Genomic DNA, 12,694 nt, shown 5'->3' on the forward strand with positions numbered 1-12,694 from the left:
AGCATGCAGACAACACATTTCAAAATTTTGAATAATTGTAAGACCTGATGCATATTGTAAAACGCACATCTTCTGTGAAAAATACAGACGGCAAACAGCTTGAACAAAGAGTTATAACTCCTTTTACCTGTTTGCCTTAGTATCTGCCTAACTCTATCCTTTTGGAGGTCTGTGTTGCTCTGCTTTGAATTTGTATTTCTTTTTATGGATTTTTGAGATGGTTCACGGTTTGTTACTGTCATTTTTTAATCTACCCAAATAGCTTCATATGCATTTCTTTTTTCTTGAAGAGTATAGTATATATATATATGTTACTCGTAAAACACCCTACCCTTGGACGATGCTTAGCTTGTAAGTCAACATCACATAAAGTTTTAAATGATCATTTCTAATGAGAGTTTCCTGCACATCAAAAGTTCAAGGTCAACAATGTTCAATATCTTGTTTGCCAACCGTTGGCATCAATAACCCTGGCAGCGTCTCCCTATTGATAACGTCAAGTTGCTAATCAGTTGCTGGGCAATGTTGGTCCACTCTGCTTGTAACGCTTGCACAAGTTGTTGCAGCGACTGGGGTGCAGGTTGCTACTGTCTGACACTTCTGTCTAGTTCATCCCAAAGATGCTCTATTGGATTCAAATCTGATGATTTGGAGGGCCAAGGAAGAAGAGTAATGTTGTTTGTCTGTAGGAAAGTTTTAGTAAGTCTTGCTGTATGCGGTCTGGCATTGTCATGTTGGAACAATGTTTGATTGCAGTATTTGGTCACAGTACCGCTGAGCCGTCAAAGTACCGTTTACGTGTACCAGATCTGTTCTTCCGGTATGGGATATTGCAGCCCACATCATGACACTTCCACCTCCACATCTGTCGACATCCTGGACGCATTTAGCCGAAAAACGTTCATGTCGTCTTCTGTAGACCTTTGCTCGACCAACTGCACGATGCAACAAGAACCTTGATTCATCACTGAACCAAACGGTATTCCAGCGCTGCTGTGGCCAGATTCTGTACGTGAGAGACCACTGAAGCCTGTTTTGACGATGTTGCCGGTTCAAAACAACAGCTCTTACAGGACGTCTTGCTCGGATACCAGCATCTCGTAGTCGTTTCTGGCTGTTTGATCGGAGATTCTACGCCCTCCAGGAATGGATGAAGCAGTTGAGGTTGCTGTTCTGAATCAAATGCTGTAACCTGATGTAGCGGCCTTGAGCAGCAGTGGTGATTCTTGGTGGGTCTGACCTTGGAAGGTCACGGGTTGACCCATGCTGTCGAAACTTATTCCACAAATAAGAAATGGTACATTAAAGACCCTCGCTACAGCTGTCTGAGATTCACCTGCTTCTAATCTACCAATAGCATTGTTGCTCTGGGCTTCATTTAGACGTGGCATAATGTGCGAGTCTACGGTCAAAAGAAAGAACCGGTTTTCACATTTTTAAATGTCTAGAGACGCGGTTAAGGTATCCCACTCCTCAATGTTGTTGTATCAAGATTTTCTTGAGAAGTATATCATTGAAATCTGTAGACAAAACAAACTTAAAAAATACAAAGATAATGGGGGATCAGTATCCATCCCTCTGAGTTATGGCCCATTTAATTTGACCTTTTTGCACCTAAAATGCAATTTCATCCTGATTAGGATTTATTGTCAGTATTTTTGATTAAGCAAACTTATTTCTTCAAATATTGTTTTTAATTATGCACAATGGTCACACTGAATAGAGGGATTACGTAAAAAAATTGTACAAAGCTGCATAAATTTTTTTGTGACCTTTTTGCACTTAAAATAGACAACTTCTATAATAGTTACAATTTGATTTGAAATAAAAACTTCTTGAATATCAAGAATTTTATAAGATTAATCCAGTTTGCCTAAATATGTATTCAGTATCATTTTGACATAATATAACAAGGGGGTCAGTGATGTCAAATTTTAGATATAGGGCTTCAAAGGTAAAATTCTCGCAAAATTTGGCTTAAAAAAATTCAGACATGTTCTATATATATGCATGATTTTATGCTAAACGGCTATCACATTCTCAAGATTTGATTTTGTACATGTCACACAGAACTTATAAAATATGTTACAAACCTATCAAATGCTCAAAATGTGAATAACGAATAAAGTATAATAAAAAGAAAAGTATATTGAAAATTCATAAAATTGCTTGTTTCTGTCATTTTCGTCTAAAAAACCTTCCGCACGAAAAAATAGTTCCCCCAAAAACTTGTTTGTTTCTTGAATTCAAATGGATTTTCTTTATGAATTTTGTGTAATTATGAAATAATAATCTATCTGTGATGATTAAATAAATAAAATCATATTCATTTTAAATATAATGATCATCTACGCAATGAAATCAAAACATGAGGAGTGAGATACATTAAGCATGAAAAGCATGCGTTGTTGATTTAAATTTGCTTTTCGTGAAAAGCGAGTGAGTACAAATTTGACGAAAAATTCAGGATAGTCCTTTAAATGACCTAATTTAATCAAAACAATCAGTTTGAATTCAAAACAGTATTATTAACATTACATTAACAGTACATTATTAACAGTAAAAACGGTATTATTAATTTTCGGAAAATATAATTTAAACTGCACAGTATTTAAGAACTATTTTTCAAGAAAAAATAACGCGTTTCTTTTTTTGAAGAGTTTATATTTACTGTTATGTAATATGAATTTTTCTCAGTTCAAGAAAAAAATTTATTTTGATATTGTCTTGTAAATTGCCCGTATTTCTCTCGGGTTAAGTTTATTTGTCTGTGACATTTTTCTTTTGACTTTGGAGGTCTGTTGATAAGACCACAATTAAATTCAAATTTTAAATAAAGCAGATATACTAAAACGTTTTGGTGATTTGTACATCTTAAGTTTAAAAAGTCATCAAATATGAGTACAGCATAGTCATACATTGTGATCTTATCAGAAATGAAATGATCTATCTTTGAAACGAGTAAACTTTATTGATATTGAATCCTATCTTAGTGTATCTATCAAATAAAAGTCTCTGTCCTGGTTATGTAGTTTTCCGTCCTTTAAGGTCAGACGACACGTTCCTCGAGAATCTTTTTTGTATCTCCTCGTAATAAAGAGTTCCAATAAAAAATATTCATTTTATAATTATTTTAAAAATGATTACAATTTAATTGAATGTGGTTAATTGTGTCTAGATGGCCGAGTGGTTAGAACCGTGGCCGCTCACTGCCAGAAGCGTGAAGATAGAGTTCCAAAATAGTGAATTTTACTGTGCTGTATATGTATTTATTTTTATATATGTATTTATTTTTATATCAGCAATTCAAGTGTATTTTCAAGAAGATAAAATAGGAAATTGCATACTCTAGTATTTTGCAGAAATGCCTGGTAAGGTACCCTAATTTTTTGCACGAAAGCTTGTCAAAATAGTAGTAAACCATCAACAAATTCCTGGAAAAAGTTATATGAAATAGAGGAACGTGTCGTCTGACCTGAAAAAGAATCAACGTCATGTATGTATAAATGAAAAAAAAAATCTACCTTTGAAAAGGAATGTTTTTGAAATATTGAAGACAACTGATTACGCCTCACTATATTTCATAAAAATAAATCTTACATTGTTTATTCTTTTAGTTTAAAATACACAAATACATGTACCCATTCACACATTATTTTTAAATATAATATTCACATTTTATGTACATGCGTTTAGGATCCTCTCTGCCTTACCTTTGTCGAAATTGATGTTATATTCGATTTTCTATACTAGACCCGTTGTTTCAGCCACAAAGAGGTTGTCTCTGGAGTCCATACATATACCTCGTGAATCCTGGTAATAACAGTTGGCAATTAGCGGAGGAACTGTCCATTTTTATTCAGGACGTGAATAATGTGTCTGAGACGGTCTGCTATTAGGATCTGACTCTTGCTGTCTGTGGTGATGCCGCGCGTTACTCAATCTGTATGCACACGCCGCTGCAGTTATGAGACTGTTACAGTATCTTTCAAAAAATCAAGAATCATTGCTATTTTATCAAATGAAATATTATTTTATACAATAAACATTAAGTTATTAAATTAAATCAAATTATAACGATTTTTCAAGTTACAAATGAAATAATCATCCGATAATTCTATTTATTCGTGAGTTCGCTTAGGTTGCCTTCCTTAGAATCAAGTAATTATCAACAAATGCAACGAAGCCTTCAACTGCCAATACAACACGCAGTTATTGTAAGATTTTCCCAGGGCCTACCTTGGCTATTTGAACAAAGAATCAAAATACAAAATCAATCTATAATCAACTATCCATAGACTATGGATTTAAGTAAACCATTCTGTTTGCTACCACTGTGCTACACAATCACTATCAATTCACCAATACACTGTCAGTCAAAAGTCACCAAGACACTAATGAAATCGCAAAGACACTAGCAAGTCACAAAGACACAGGTTACAGAAGCAGAGTTAGAACTGAGTGACCGTCTAGCGTACAATTCTGTTGCTTTCCGACGCAGCTCAAATCTCTGTTCTGTAGAACACCGCGGTTGAGTCGTTCACAGATTGAAAACAGACGAGGAATTATTGAGTGGCTGTATACCCAACTAGTTCTCACTGAATCTGATTGGTCTAATCATGTATCATTTCTATTGGGTAAACTGATTATGATAATCATTGATTGGTCAAAAATAGAGGCATATGATTGGTTAAACACTTGATACATTTCAATCCGAAAGTAATATCATTACAAAATAGCAGTCGGTTAAGGCATGGTTTTAAAGTTTAACTAAAATGTGTTTTTTTTTTCGGTTGAACTTTCTGTAAAAAGTTTATAAAAAGGGAAAACTTTGAAATGCCCGCGCCCGCATACATCAATTGCTCACCGAGTTGTATTTTACGGTACTCTGGGTCTTTAATCTGCTGTTTAAGCACTCTGATTCTTGTTCTTAATATAGTCCCTGTTTCGCCGATATAAAACTGGTTGCAACCATCACAAATAATGAAAAAATGACAATAACAAACCATGAACCATCTCAAAAATCCATAAAACAAAATACAAATTCAAAGCAGAGCAACACGATTAAATTTTTGGATTGACGTGACATGTTCGAATTTATGCGGAATCGTTTACCCTTGAAGTCAATAGAGCTGTCTTGTTTTAAAACGACACGTGCCGCATCTTATGTCTCCACATTTGGATACCGTTTTTATTGACGTGCTAATTGTAAGTGGACAGAGTATCCTCTTTAGGTTCTTGGTTGCCTTTTGCTGTAAATAAACTTTAATATACATGTAGATAAAAAGCGATCCATATCCGCTGCGTCTGCATCTGTTGTAAAAACTCCGTTCAGATTACTGACCACCGGGCTATATTTGGGTGTCTATGGTTATTGATAGTAACGAGTGGTGATATTTTTCTTTCCTTGTATACATGTTGTTCTAATGACGGCATTAGAAAGGCCAAAGAAATAGATAAACAGGATCTTATTAATTCAGTTTTACAATTTTTGAGAAGTCACGTGGTGAGACTATTTGCAGCGGCAGTTGCACCAGTTTAGCAAAGGTATTTGACGGATTGAAAATTGGGGGGGGGGGGGGGGGGGGAATGTCATTTTTCAACATTAAATATTGAGACCAAATTAAGGTGTTGAATGGAGACCATAGTCAGTTGAAAAATGACCTGCATCGTGAAACTTTTAACTAAATTCAACATCAAATAAACGCATTTTATTTCATTGATACTTTTCTCTTTGATTTATTTATCAAAATATTCATTTTATTAATATTTCTTTAGTTTCACGTTTGAAATGAGCGTCTTCAATATTAAATAGTCTTTCGAAAATATGGAATATTTCATAGTTCTCTATTTAGCAGATTAACCCTTCATGTATGGAACCTTTAGTGCCCTTTTAGCTTAGGGTAAGGATGAAAAGGGGTCGGTTTTGGCCGAATTTAGAAGTAGTCTTAGCTGTTATTTCAAAACGATTTATTTTTCAGTCATTATCTTTTGTGTAAATTTTTACGTGTTAATATTTTTTTAAGTTAAGGTGGCTCTATACACCCACAGTTTATTCCAATTTTCAATAGAAGACCACAAAACATATACTTTTCAAATATCAAAATGACGATAGGGATAATATAGGTATTTTTAAAGAATTTTTTAATGTTTTTTCGTGTTTTTGTAAAATATTTTTTTAAAAGACAGCTATCAACAAATTGAGAGAAATTATTTTGTCATATGATGGATATTTCCTTCGGACACAAAAAAAAAATATATCGCTTCTTAACATTCAAAAATGTTATTATTGCAATCTTTTTTAGTATTTCCCCAAAACATAATTTTTCATATTTTCTTACTCTGTTGAAAAATCATCTGAAAAAGTTGCTTGATGTTATAAGAAAACGATTTTAATATATGTGACTTAAAAAATTGAATGAAAACCATTGCAAATAAACACAAAAAATATTTTAAATTTTATTTGGTATGAAAGTTCCTCATGTAAGGGTTATCGTTCCTAAGTCCCAAGGCCAAAACACCTTGGGGACTTTTCATTTCTGAGTTGGAGAAAATTTCCTAAATGTAATGTTGGAATGATAAATACATACATATTTCATTATAGACTTTGCCCTGTATAAGTGAATATATTCGCTTTAATGCAAAACTAAGTCAAATAAATAAAGGGGAACATTGACTAGGCTAATAGGATTTATGTATCCCAACCTGAGAGAAATTCAAAGCAACCCTCTCACCCCCGTGAGGTGTCGATGTTAATGTGCATTAAAGTATATTATAATTGAAATATTTTCACCTGTTTAGAATTTTCACGGTATTCAACCAAAAAATACGTTTTAGAAATTTTTGGACAGTTAAAAAATTTATTGTTCTCAACGGGAATCGAACTCATGACCTACTGGTTTGTAGTGAACCCACTAACCCACTGCGCTACAGTGTAACATATCGATGATGCTAAAGAAACTCTTTAAAAATTTCTACTTGATTTTATTGTTTATTTTAATAAATAATACCACACAACGTGAAGGTGTTACATACCACATTACTTGTAAGTAATGAATTTTCCAATTATCAAATTAAATCTATCCATTTAACATATTTTTCAAAATAGCGGTTCCCATACAATTCACCTCAGTTTAAATCAGCCAGTACCGGAAATGCATGTTTCCAGGTTTACTATTTTGCGTACTACGTCATCAAAAAGTGGTGTATAGACTATAGAGCCACCTTAATGCAACGTACAATTTTTCCCTGCTAAGCAAGAAATAGTCTCGCGACAAAGAAAACGTTTTGGACGAGGTACAGTTAGTAATATGAAGAATAGATGTTTGATGTAGTATCGCAGTATATTTCTTGCATTTTGTTTTAGATTTTATCAAAAAAAATTCTACTCCAGGTAGAATTACTGTATATATAGGTAAATATTTGCTCCTATTTTATTTTCGCGCCTTCACCCTCGCTGTCAGCGGGCGAATTTAAGACTGGACGAGCTCCAGTCTATCAAATTATCTGTCTTTTAACAATACTTTGTCTGGGCGAATTCAAGACGGAGCAAAATTGTTCGCATGTGTAGAAGGGTGAAAATCACACGGGTTGAAAATAAATCTGTATACAATATAATCATACTATAATTAAATGATCTTTATTATCTAGCTTCGAAGGCCATAACACTCCATAAGCTTAAGGTCACGAGTGATCCTTTTAATTGGCGCAGGTTCTTCAAAGATTTCAAACAGGCAGGCGGACTAACGAATTACATGATTAGTTGAGTTACTGATGTGACCTAGTTGCATTATTTAGAGTATTTTACTTAAAGAATTACATATTGGTCTGCTACTAATGCAATATTATCAACACAAGTTCTACAAATTATAGTTCTGTGATTTTCCAGTAATGATAAATACATCGTACTTATTTTAAATGCAGTGTATATTAATATCATTGATAACGTCACTCGAGTAGGGAGCCACTTCAATAAGTATACTTCCTGATTTAAGTATGGAGCAAGTACCGATCAGACCCAACCTAACAGGAAGTTAACCCTAACTAAACCCCGGGTTAACTTTCGTTGTCTGCTCCGAGTTTACTCCGGGTTTACTAAAGCAGACAAAAAGTAAACCCCAAGTAGACCCAAAGTAAACCCTTGCTTAGTGAAAGCAAATTTCCACATAGCAGATTCCGCGTATTCAGTAAACTCCGAAAGTAAACCCATAGTTGTCTGGTGTTAGGTTGTGTCTGGTCGGTACTGTACTTGTAGCAATTTAGAAAAAAACCGCACCTTATATATACATGTAGATTTAATTTAGATTATACCTATGAATAAATGCACTGTAAATAATTGAATTACACAGTAAAAAATATTGAGGCAAACTTCAGTATATAACAAATACATGAAAGAACAAATTAACTTAATAATACTAACTAAACTTTATTTCTTAAATGTTCATGCTATTGCATTTTATTTATTCAAATATACAAAATGTACAAAAGGGAGCAATTCAGGACATTAAAACTGAATTATACAAACAGCTAATTAAGGATACAAAATCAATGTTACAATTTATAAATACATGTAACAGTATTTATATATAGCAATACCAGGGTATATATATTTCCAGAATATATTTCAAAAGTTTACATTCATTAGCCCTGAAATTATTAAAACAAGTCCATAAATTACATCAGACTAAAACAATGTACTATTTTTGGTAACTTTAATACCATGTGATTTTAAATTAAGTTTGAATTTTTTCTGCACACATACTGTATATAGTCAGTTTGATTGATGGTAAGTTCATAAAAGGACAGAAAACGTTAATGCAAATTGTTATTATTTGATGTCTGGAGAAATGACAACGTTTTCCATAGCAAATTGGAAAGTGTATATATACAAATATATATTCATAATTTGATTATCCTTGAATAACAAATAAAGCATTTCTACAATAAAATAAAGAGTGCAAGTACAGGTATATGCATTGCTGCTTCACTAATTGATATGCTGGGTGTCAAACTCTTACGGCATTTGGTCATAAACTACCTTAAACCTTGACCTCAGTTTGGATACAATGTCAGCCTTTTTTTGAGGTTGTACCGATGCGATATTTCCTTTTGACCTTGCGGTAACAGTCTCAATAGGAATTGCCATTGTTTGACTCTGCAAAAGGCAGAGTTTCATCAAAACAGCTACCCATTTATATAGCTTTGAATTAGTTACCGGTTTTGCCTCCATGTTTGGCACAACTTTAGAAAACTCTGTTTTGTAGACTCCAATTCCATGCATATCCACTTTTTTATCTCTGTTTTGAGACATATTATGATCAATTATTGCTATTGCTGTTCTACAGTTCATATGATCCAAGTCAAAGTCCTGCCTTTTTGGGACATATTTTGTGAGAACCCTGTGGTACACATCCAGATTGCTGATGTTACAATATTCACTGAGATTACCAATATCTTTCAGCAAACTTTTGTCTTGAACTACCTCCTTCAGGGCATTGTGAGCTTTAGATCCCCTTTTAAGCCACTTTTTCTCCCTAGCTTCTTTTGGACTTAAGTTCTCGTGAGAACAGCCTGCACATGTAACAATTTCACCCTCAAAGCTGTGTTCATTCAGAACATGATGCAATATAGAGACCCAGCTCTCCTTGAGCCATTGCTTGTCTCCCTGACAGTTAGCCACACACCACCACAAATGATTACAAACTGCCTTTATATATGCCGACAATTCTTCACATCCTGTTGTTTTAGACTTTTGCAATAGTTCTTTCCTTACCCATTTTTCAAGATGCCAAACATCAAACTGGTGATCAATTTCTGGGAACTCTTTTGTCACAAGACTTTCAATCTGATCATGCCTAGCAGTTGCTAATATTTCTATTCTAAAGCCCTTTTCGATCAAATATAGCATGCATTTCCTAAATCCCTCAACTTCCATTTTACTTAGACTATCTGTTTCAGTAACTTTGATGTTAACAAATGCTACAATTTCTTGTGTTTCCATTTCTAATAAGGAGTACGTACAATATGATGCATTTAAGTCGGAGGAATCATATCTACAGTCACCAGCCAACCTAAGAAAACAGTTGGAATCTTTGATTTTCCTGAAAATGTGGTCTTGCATGACATTCCAAGAATGATCAACCACTGGCAGTACAATTTCTCTCTGTACAGTCTCATATGCTTTTTCGCTTTGAATTTGAAGGTTCATAAAGTTTGCAAACTGAGATATCTGTGTGTATGATTGACCTGCAAATGGGGTTGCTGCACTAACAAGTAAATCGACAACAGGAATTTCACCATGCAGTGGTTGAGATGACCATTGTTTAACTAGATGCCCATCAGGACAAAATACTGACACCATTATCATTGAACCCCTGTACTCTTTGATGGTACTGGAACGTTCAATTGGACATTTACAAATATTGCATGTCAAACAATTCAGCATATCATCTATGCAACTTTCAAAAACAATAAACTTTTTGATTTGTAAGAGCGAGGATACTTCATCATTATCACCATCACCATCATTTTCACTGGCATCATATTCATGAGAATCAAACAAATGTTTCTCAGTGCCATTAGCTGGGTTTCCTTTTCCATGACTTTCATTAATGTTGGATCTTACTTCTTTGTGTAGGGTGTGGGAGATCTTTTTTACTGAAGTTACAACAATGTCTCCATGCTCCATGATACCATTGTCTGTAGCCTCTGTCATTGTCCCAATTGTTCTAGTTTTTCTGCAGTAACCATAATGATCCGGTGGAAATTGTGAGGGCTTGGGATATTCACTTTTCAGACAGACGCTGCATGGATGACCACATACCCTGCATGGAACCATTTCATCACATTCCACTTTCTCCTTGACAGTAACAGATGTGGATACTGGGTTATTCTGAGAGATAAAGCTCATGTCCTCCTTTAACATCAAGATGATATAAATTTAAGTAACTATAGATTTGCTTTTTTTTCCTATTTTGGATGTTGTAATAAATGCGGAACATATTAAATAGAACCATTTTAACAAGACCTTGGACTTTCTGTAGGATGTAAATATCTATTTCTTGCATCAAAACAAGTTAAAACGGTGCTGGTTTCCAGTGAAATATGTCACAGATTTCATAGATTAAGATCAAAATTAAGTCACACGAATCTTCAAAAATCCATGGCTGAGTGGCCAACAATGAAATAGACATATTGCTGTTTGACATAACTACACTGAAACCAAAGTCCAAGCTCTTAACATGTCACTATGGTTCTAAATATTATGTATTTACATTTATATCAACATGATCAAATAACATTACGGTAATAATATTTACCCTGCCATGTTCTAACTGGTTTGTTGAGTTGCATTCTGGATGACTGTGTTTTGTAACCATGGTAACAGTGGCTGATGCGCGAGGCTTGCCTATGCCTCTTCTACGAGCAAGTAAGTCATCTAACGTCTAAAATTTAAAATATTAATCGCTTACTCATGTGTTACTTAAAATCTATTTAAACTGATTATAAAAATTATAAAATATTTGACAATGAAATGAATGAATATTGACAATTGTATTCATTACCTTGGCCCTGTTTTTCTTCAATTTCAATTTATTATTGCTAAGTTTAACTCTGACATTTTTCACAGAACCTTCAGTTTTCATCTTATTCGTTGCTGTATCAATTAAGGTAGGTACCGCATCTGGTTTCAACTTTTTACAACGAGGTAAAAAATTCAAAGACTCTGCCACTGGATTTCTATCAAAGCAGTCGGGTGTGAAATGATCTTCGCAGACGAGCTTTCTTGCATTGAACACATAATTTTCAAAACGCAGCTTTCTATTTCTCAGATTAGTTAGCCATTGTTTGCATCTTTGTTTGGATGCATCATCTTTCGCGGGATTTGGTATCACGAAAAAACTTTTCTTGCACTGTCCTTGCTTATTCCTGCAATTTAATGCTTGACAAGCTGGCATCTTAAGAACATGCGTTACGTAAAGTACATTAGATTTAACACCGCTGTATAGCGGTGACGTACCAGCCATATGCAGAGTGGAGTTATTCCGCTTTGATATGAAACTCTCTTACCAAAGGAAACCATGTTTACTATGAATGACCTTTAACCCGAACTTCCTGCATACCAATTAATCCAATGGAGTGCTTGGTAGCAGCGTCAATGTTTGGCAATGAGTAAAACGTGATAACCAGTAAATGTGGCTTCTGTTCGTCAGACTTTGAATTCGGTGAGATCAACTACGAGCATGCATGGCGCGGGGAAACGCAGATGTCTTGTTCAAAAAGAACAGCAAGTTGGAGAGTTTTCTCAAGCGCACCTTGCCAGAGGAGGCGTTCGAGCGAGTGCGGGGATACGAGGCTTGTATCATTGTGACAGAGAAAGAAAATAAGGGCTTCAAATACTGTGTCTTGGACGATGAGTACATTTACCAGGCGGAAAATCCGCCCAAAAATCGCGAGGACCTGCAGGTCATGGTTCCCCTCAAGGAGATTATCTCCGTTGATCTGGTAATTATCACAAAGTTAGGCTTAATATCTGATGGCGAATTATCATGTTTCTCATGTTGTTTGTTGTCATCGTCCTCTTCGACGTTATTTCTTAAGGGTTTTCATGATAAGGGGTTAAAAACATTTTAAATGTAAGTAAACAACATGTATATTTTCCTTAAAGATGTACTGGTACAAGATGTATGCTAAT

The 12,694-nt window shown here is 34.6% G+C and overlaps 2 protein-coding genes across 7 annotated transcripts in view; one reads left to right on the forward strand and one right to left on the reverse strand.

The window, feature by feature from the left end:
* Nucleotides 1-8,307: 8,307 nt before the first annotated feature.
* Nucleotides 8,308-12,026, reverse strand: LOC105331212 (uncharacterized). The gene is made up of 3 exons (XM_011433317.4): nucleotides 11,565-12,026; nucleotides 11,319-11,444; nucleotides 8,308-10,915 (listed from the first exon to the last, which is right to left on the reverse strand). Exons 1-3 carry the CDS (start codon nucleotides 12,024-12,026, stop codon nucleotides 9,014-9,016), a joined length of 2,490 nt encoding a protein of 829 aa, XP_011431619.3. The 3' UTR covers nucleotides 8,308-9,013.
* A 220-nt stretch (nucleotides 12,027-12,246) lies between these two features.
* LOC105331211 (uncharacterized protein C12orf56) overlaps nucleotides 12,247-12,694 on the forward strand; it is a 70,835-nt gene continuing 70,387 nt past the window's right edge. For all 6 annotated transcript variants that reach the window (XM_066083002.1, XM_066083001.1, XM_066083003.1 and 3 more), the window contains exon 1: nucleotides 12,247-12,504. In XM_066083002.1, coding sequence (XP_065939074.1) covers nucleotides 12,247-12,504 — 258 coding nt within the window. The remainder of the gene's footprint in view (nucleotides 12,505-12,694) is intronic.

Source organism: Magallana gigas, chromosome 4 (genome assembly GCF_963853765.1).
Source record: "Magallana gigas chromosome 4, xbMagGiga1.1, whole genome shotgun sequence".
Taxonomy (NCBI): domain Eukaryota; kingdom Metazoa; phylum Mollusca; class Bivalvia; order Ostreida; family Ostreidae; genus Magallana; species Magallana gigas.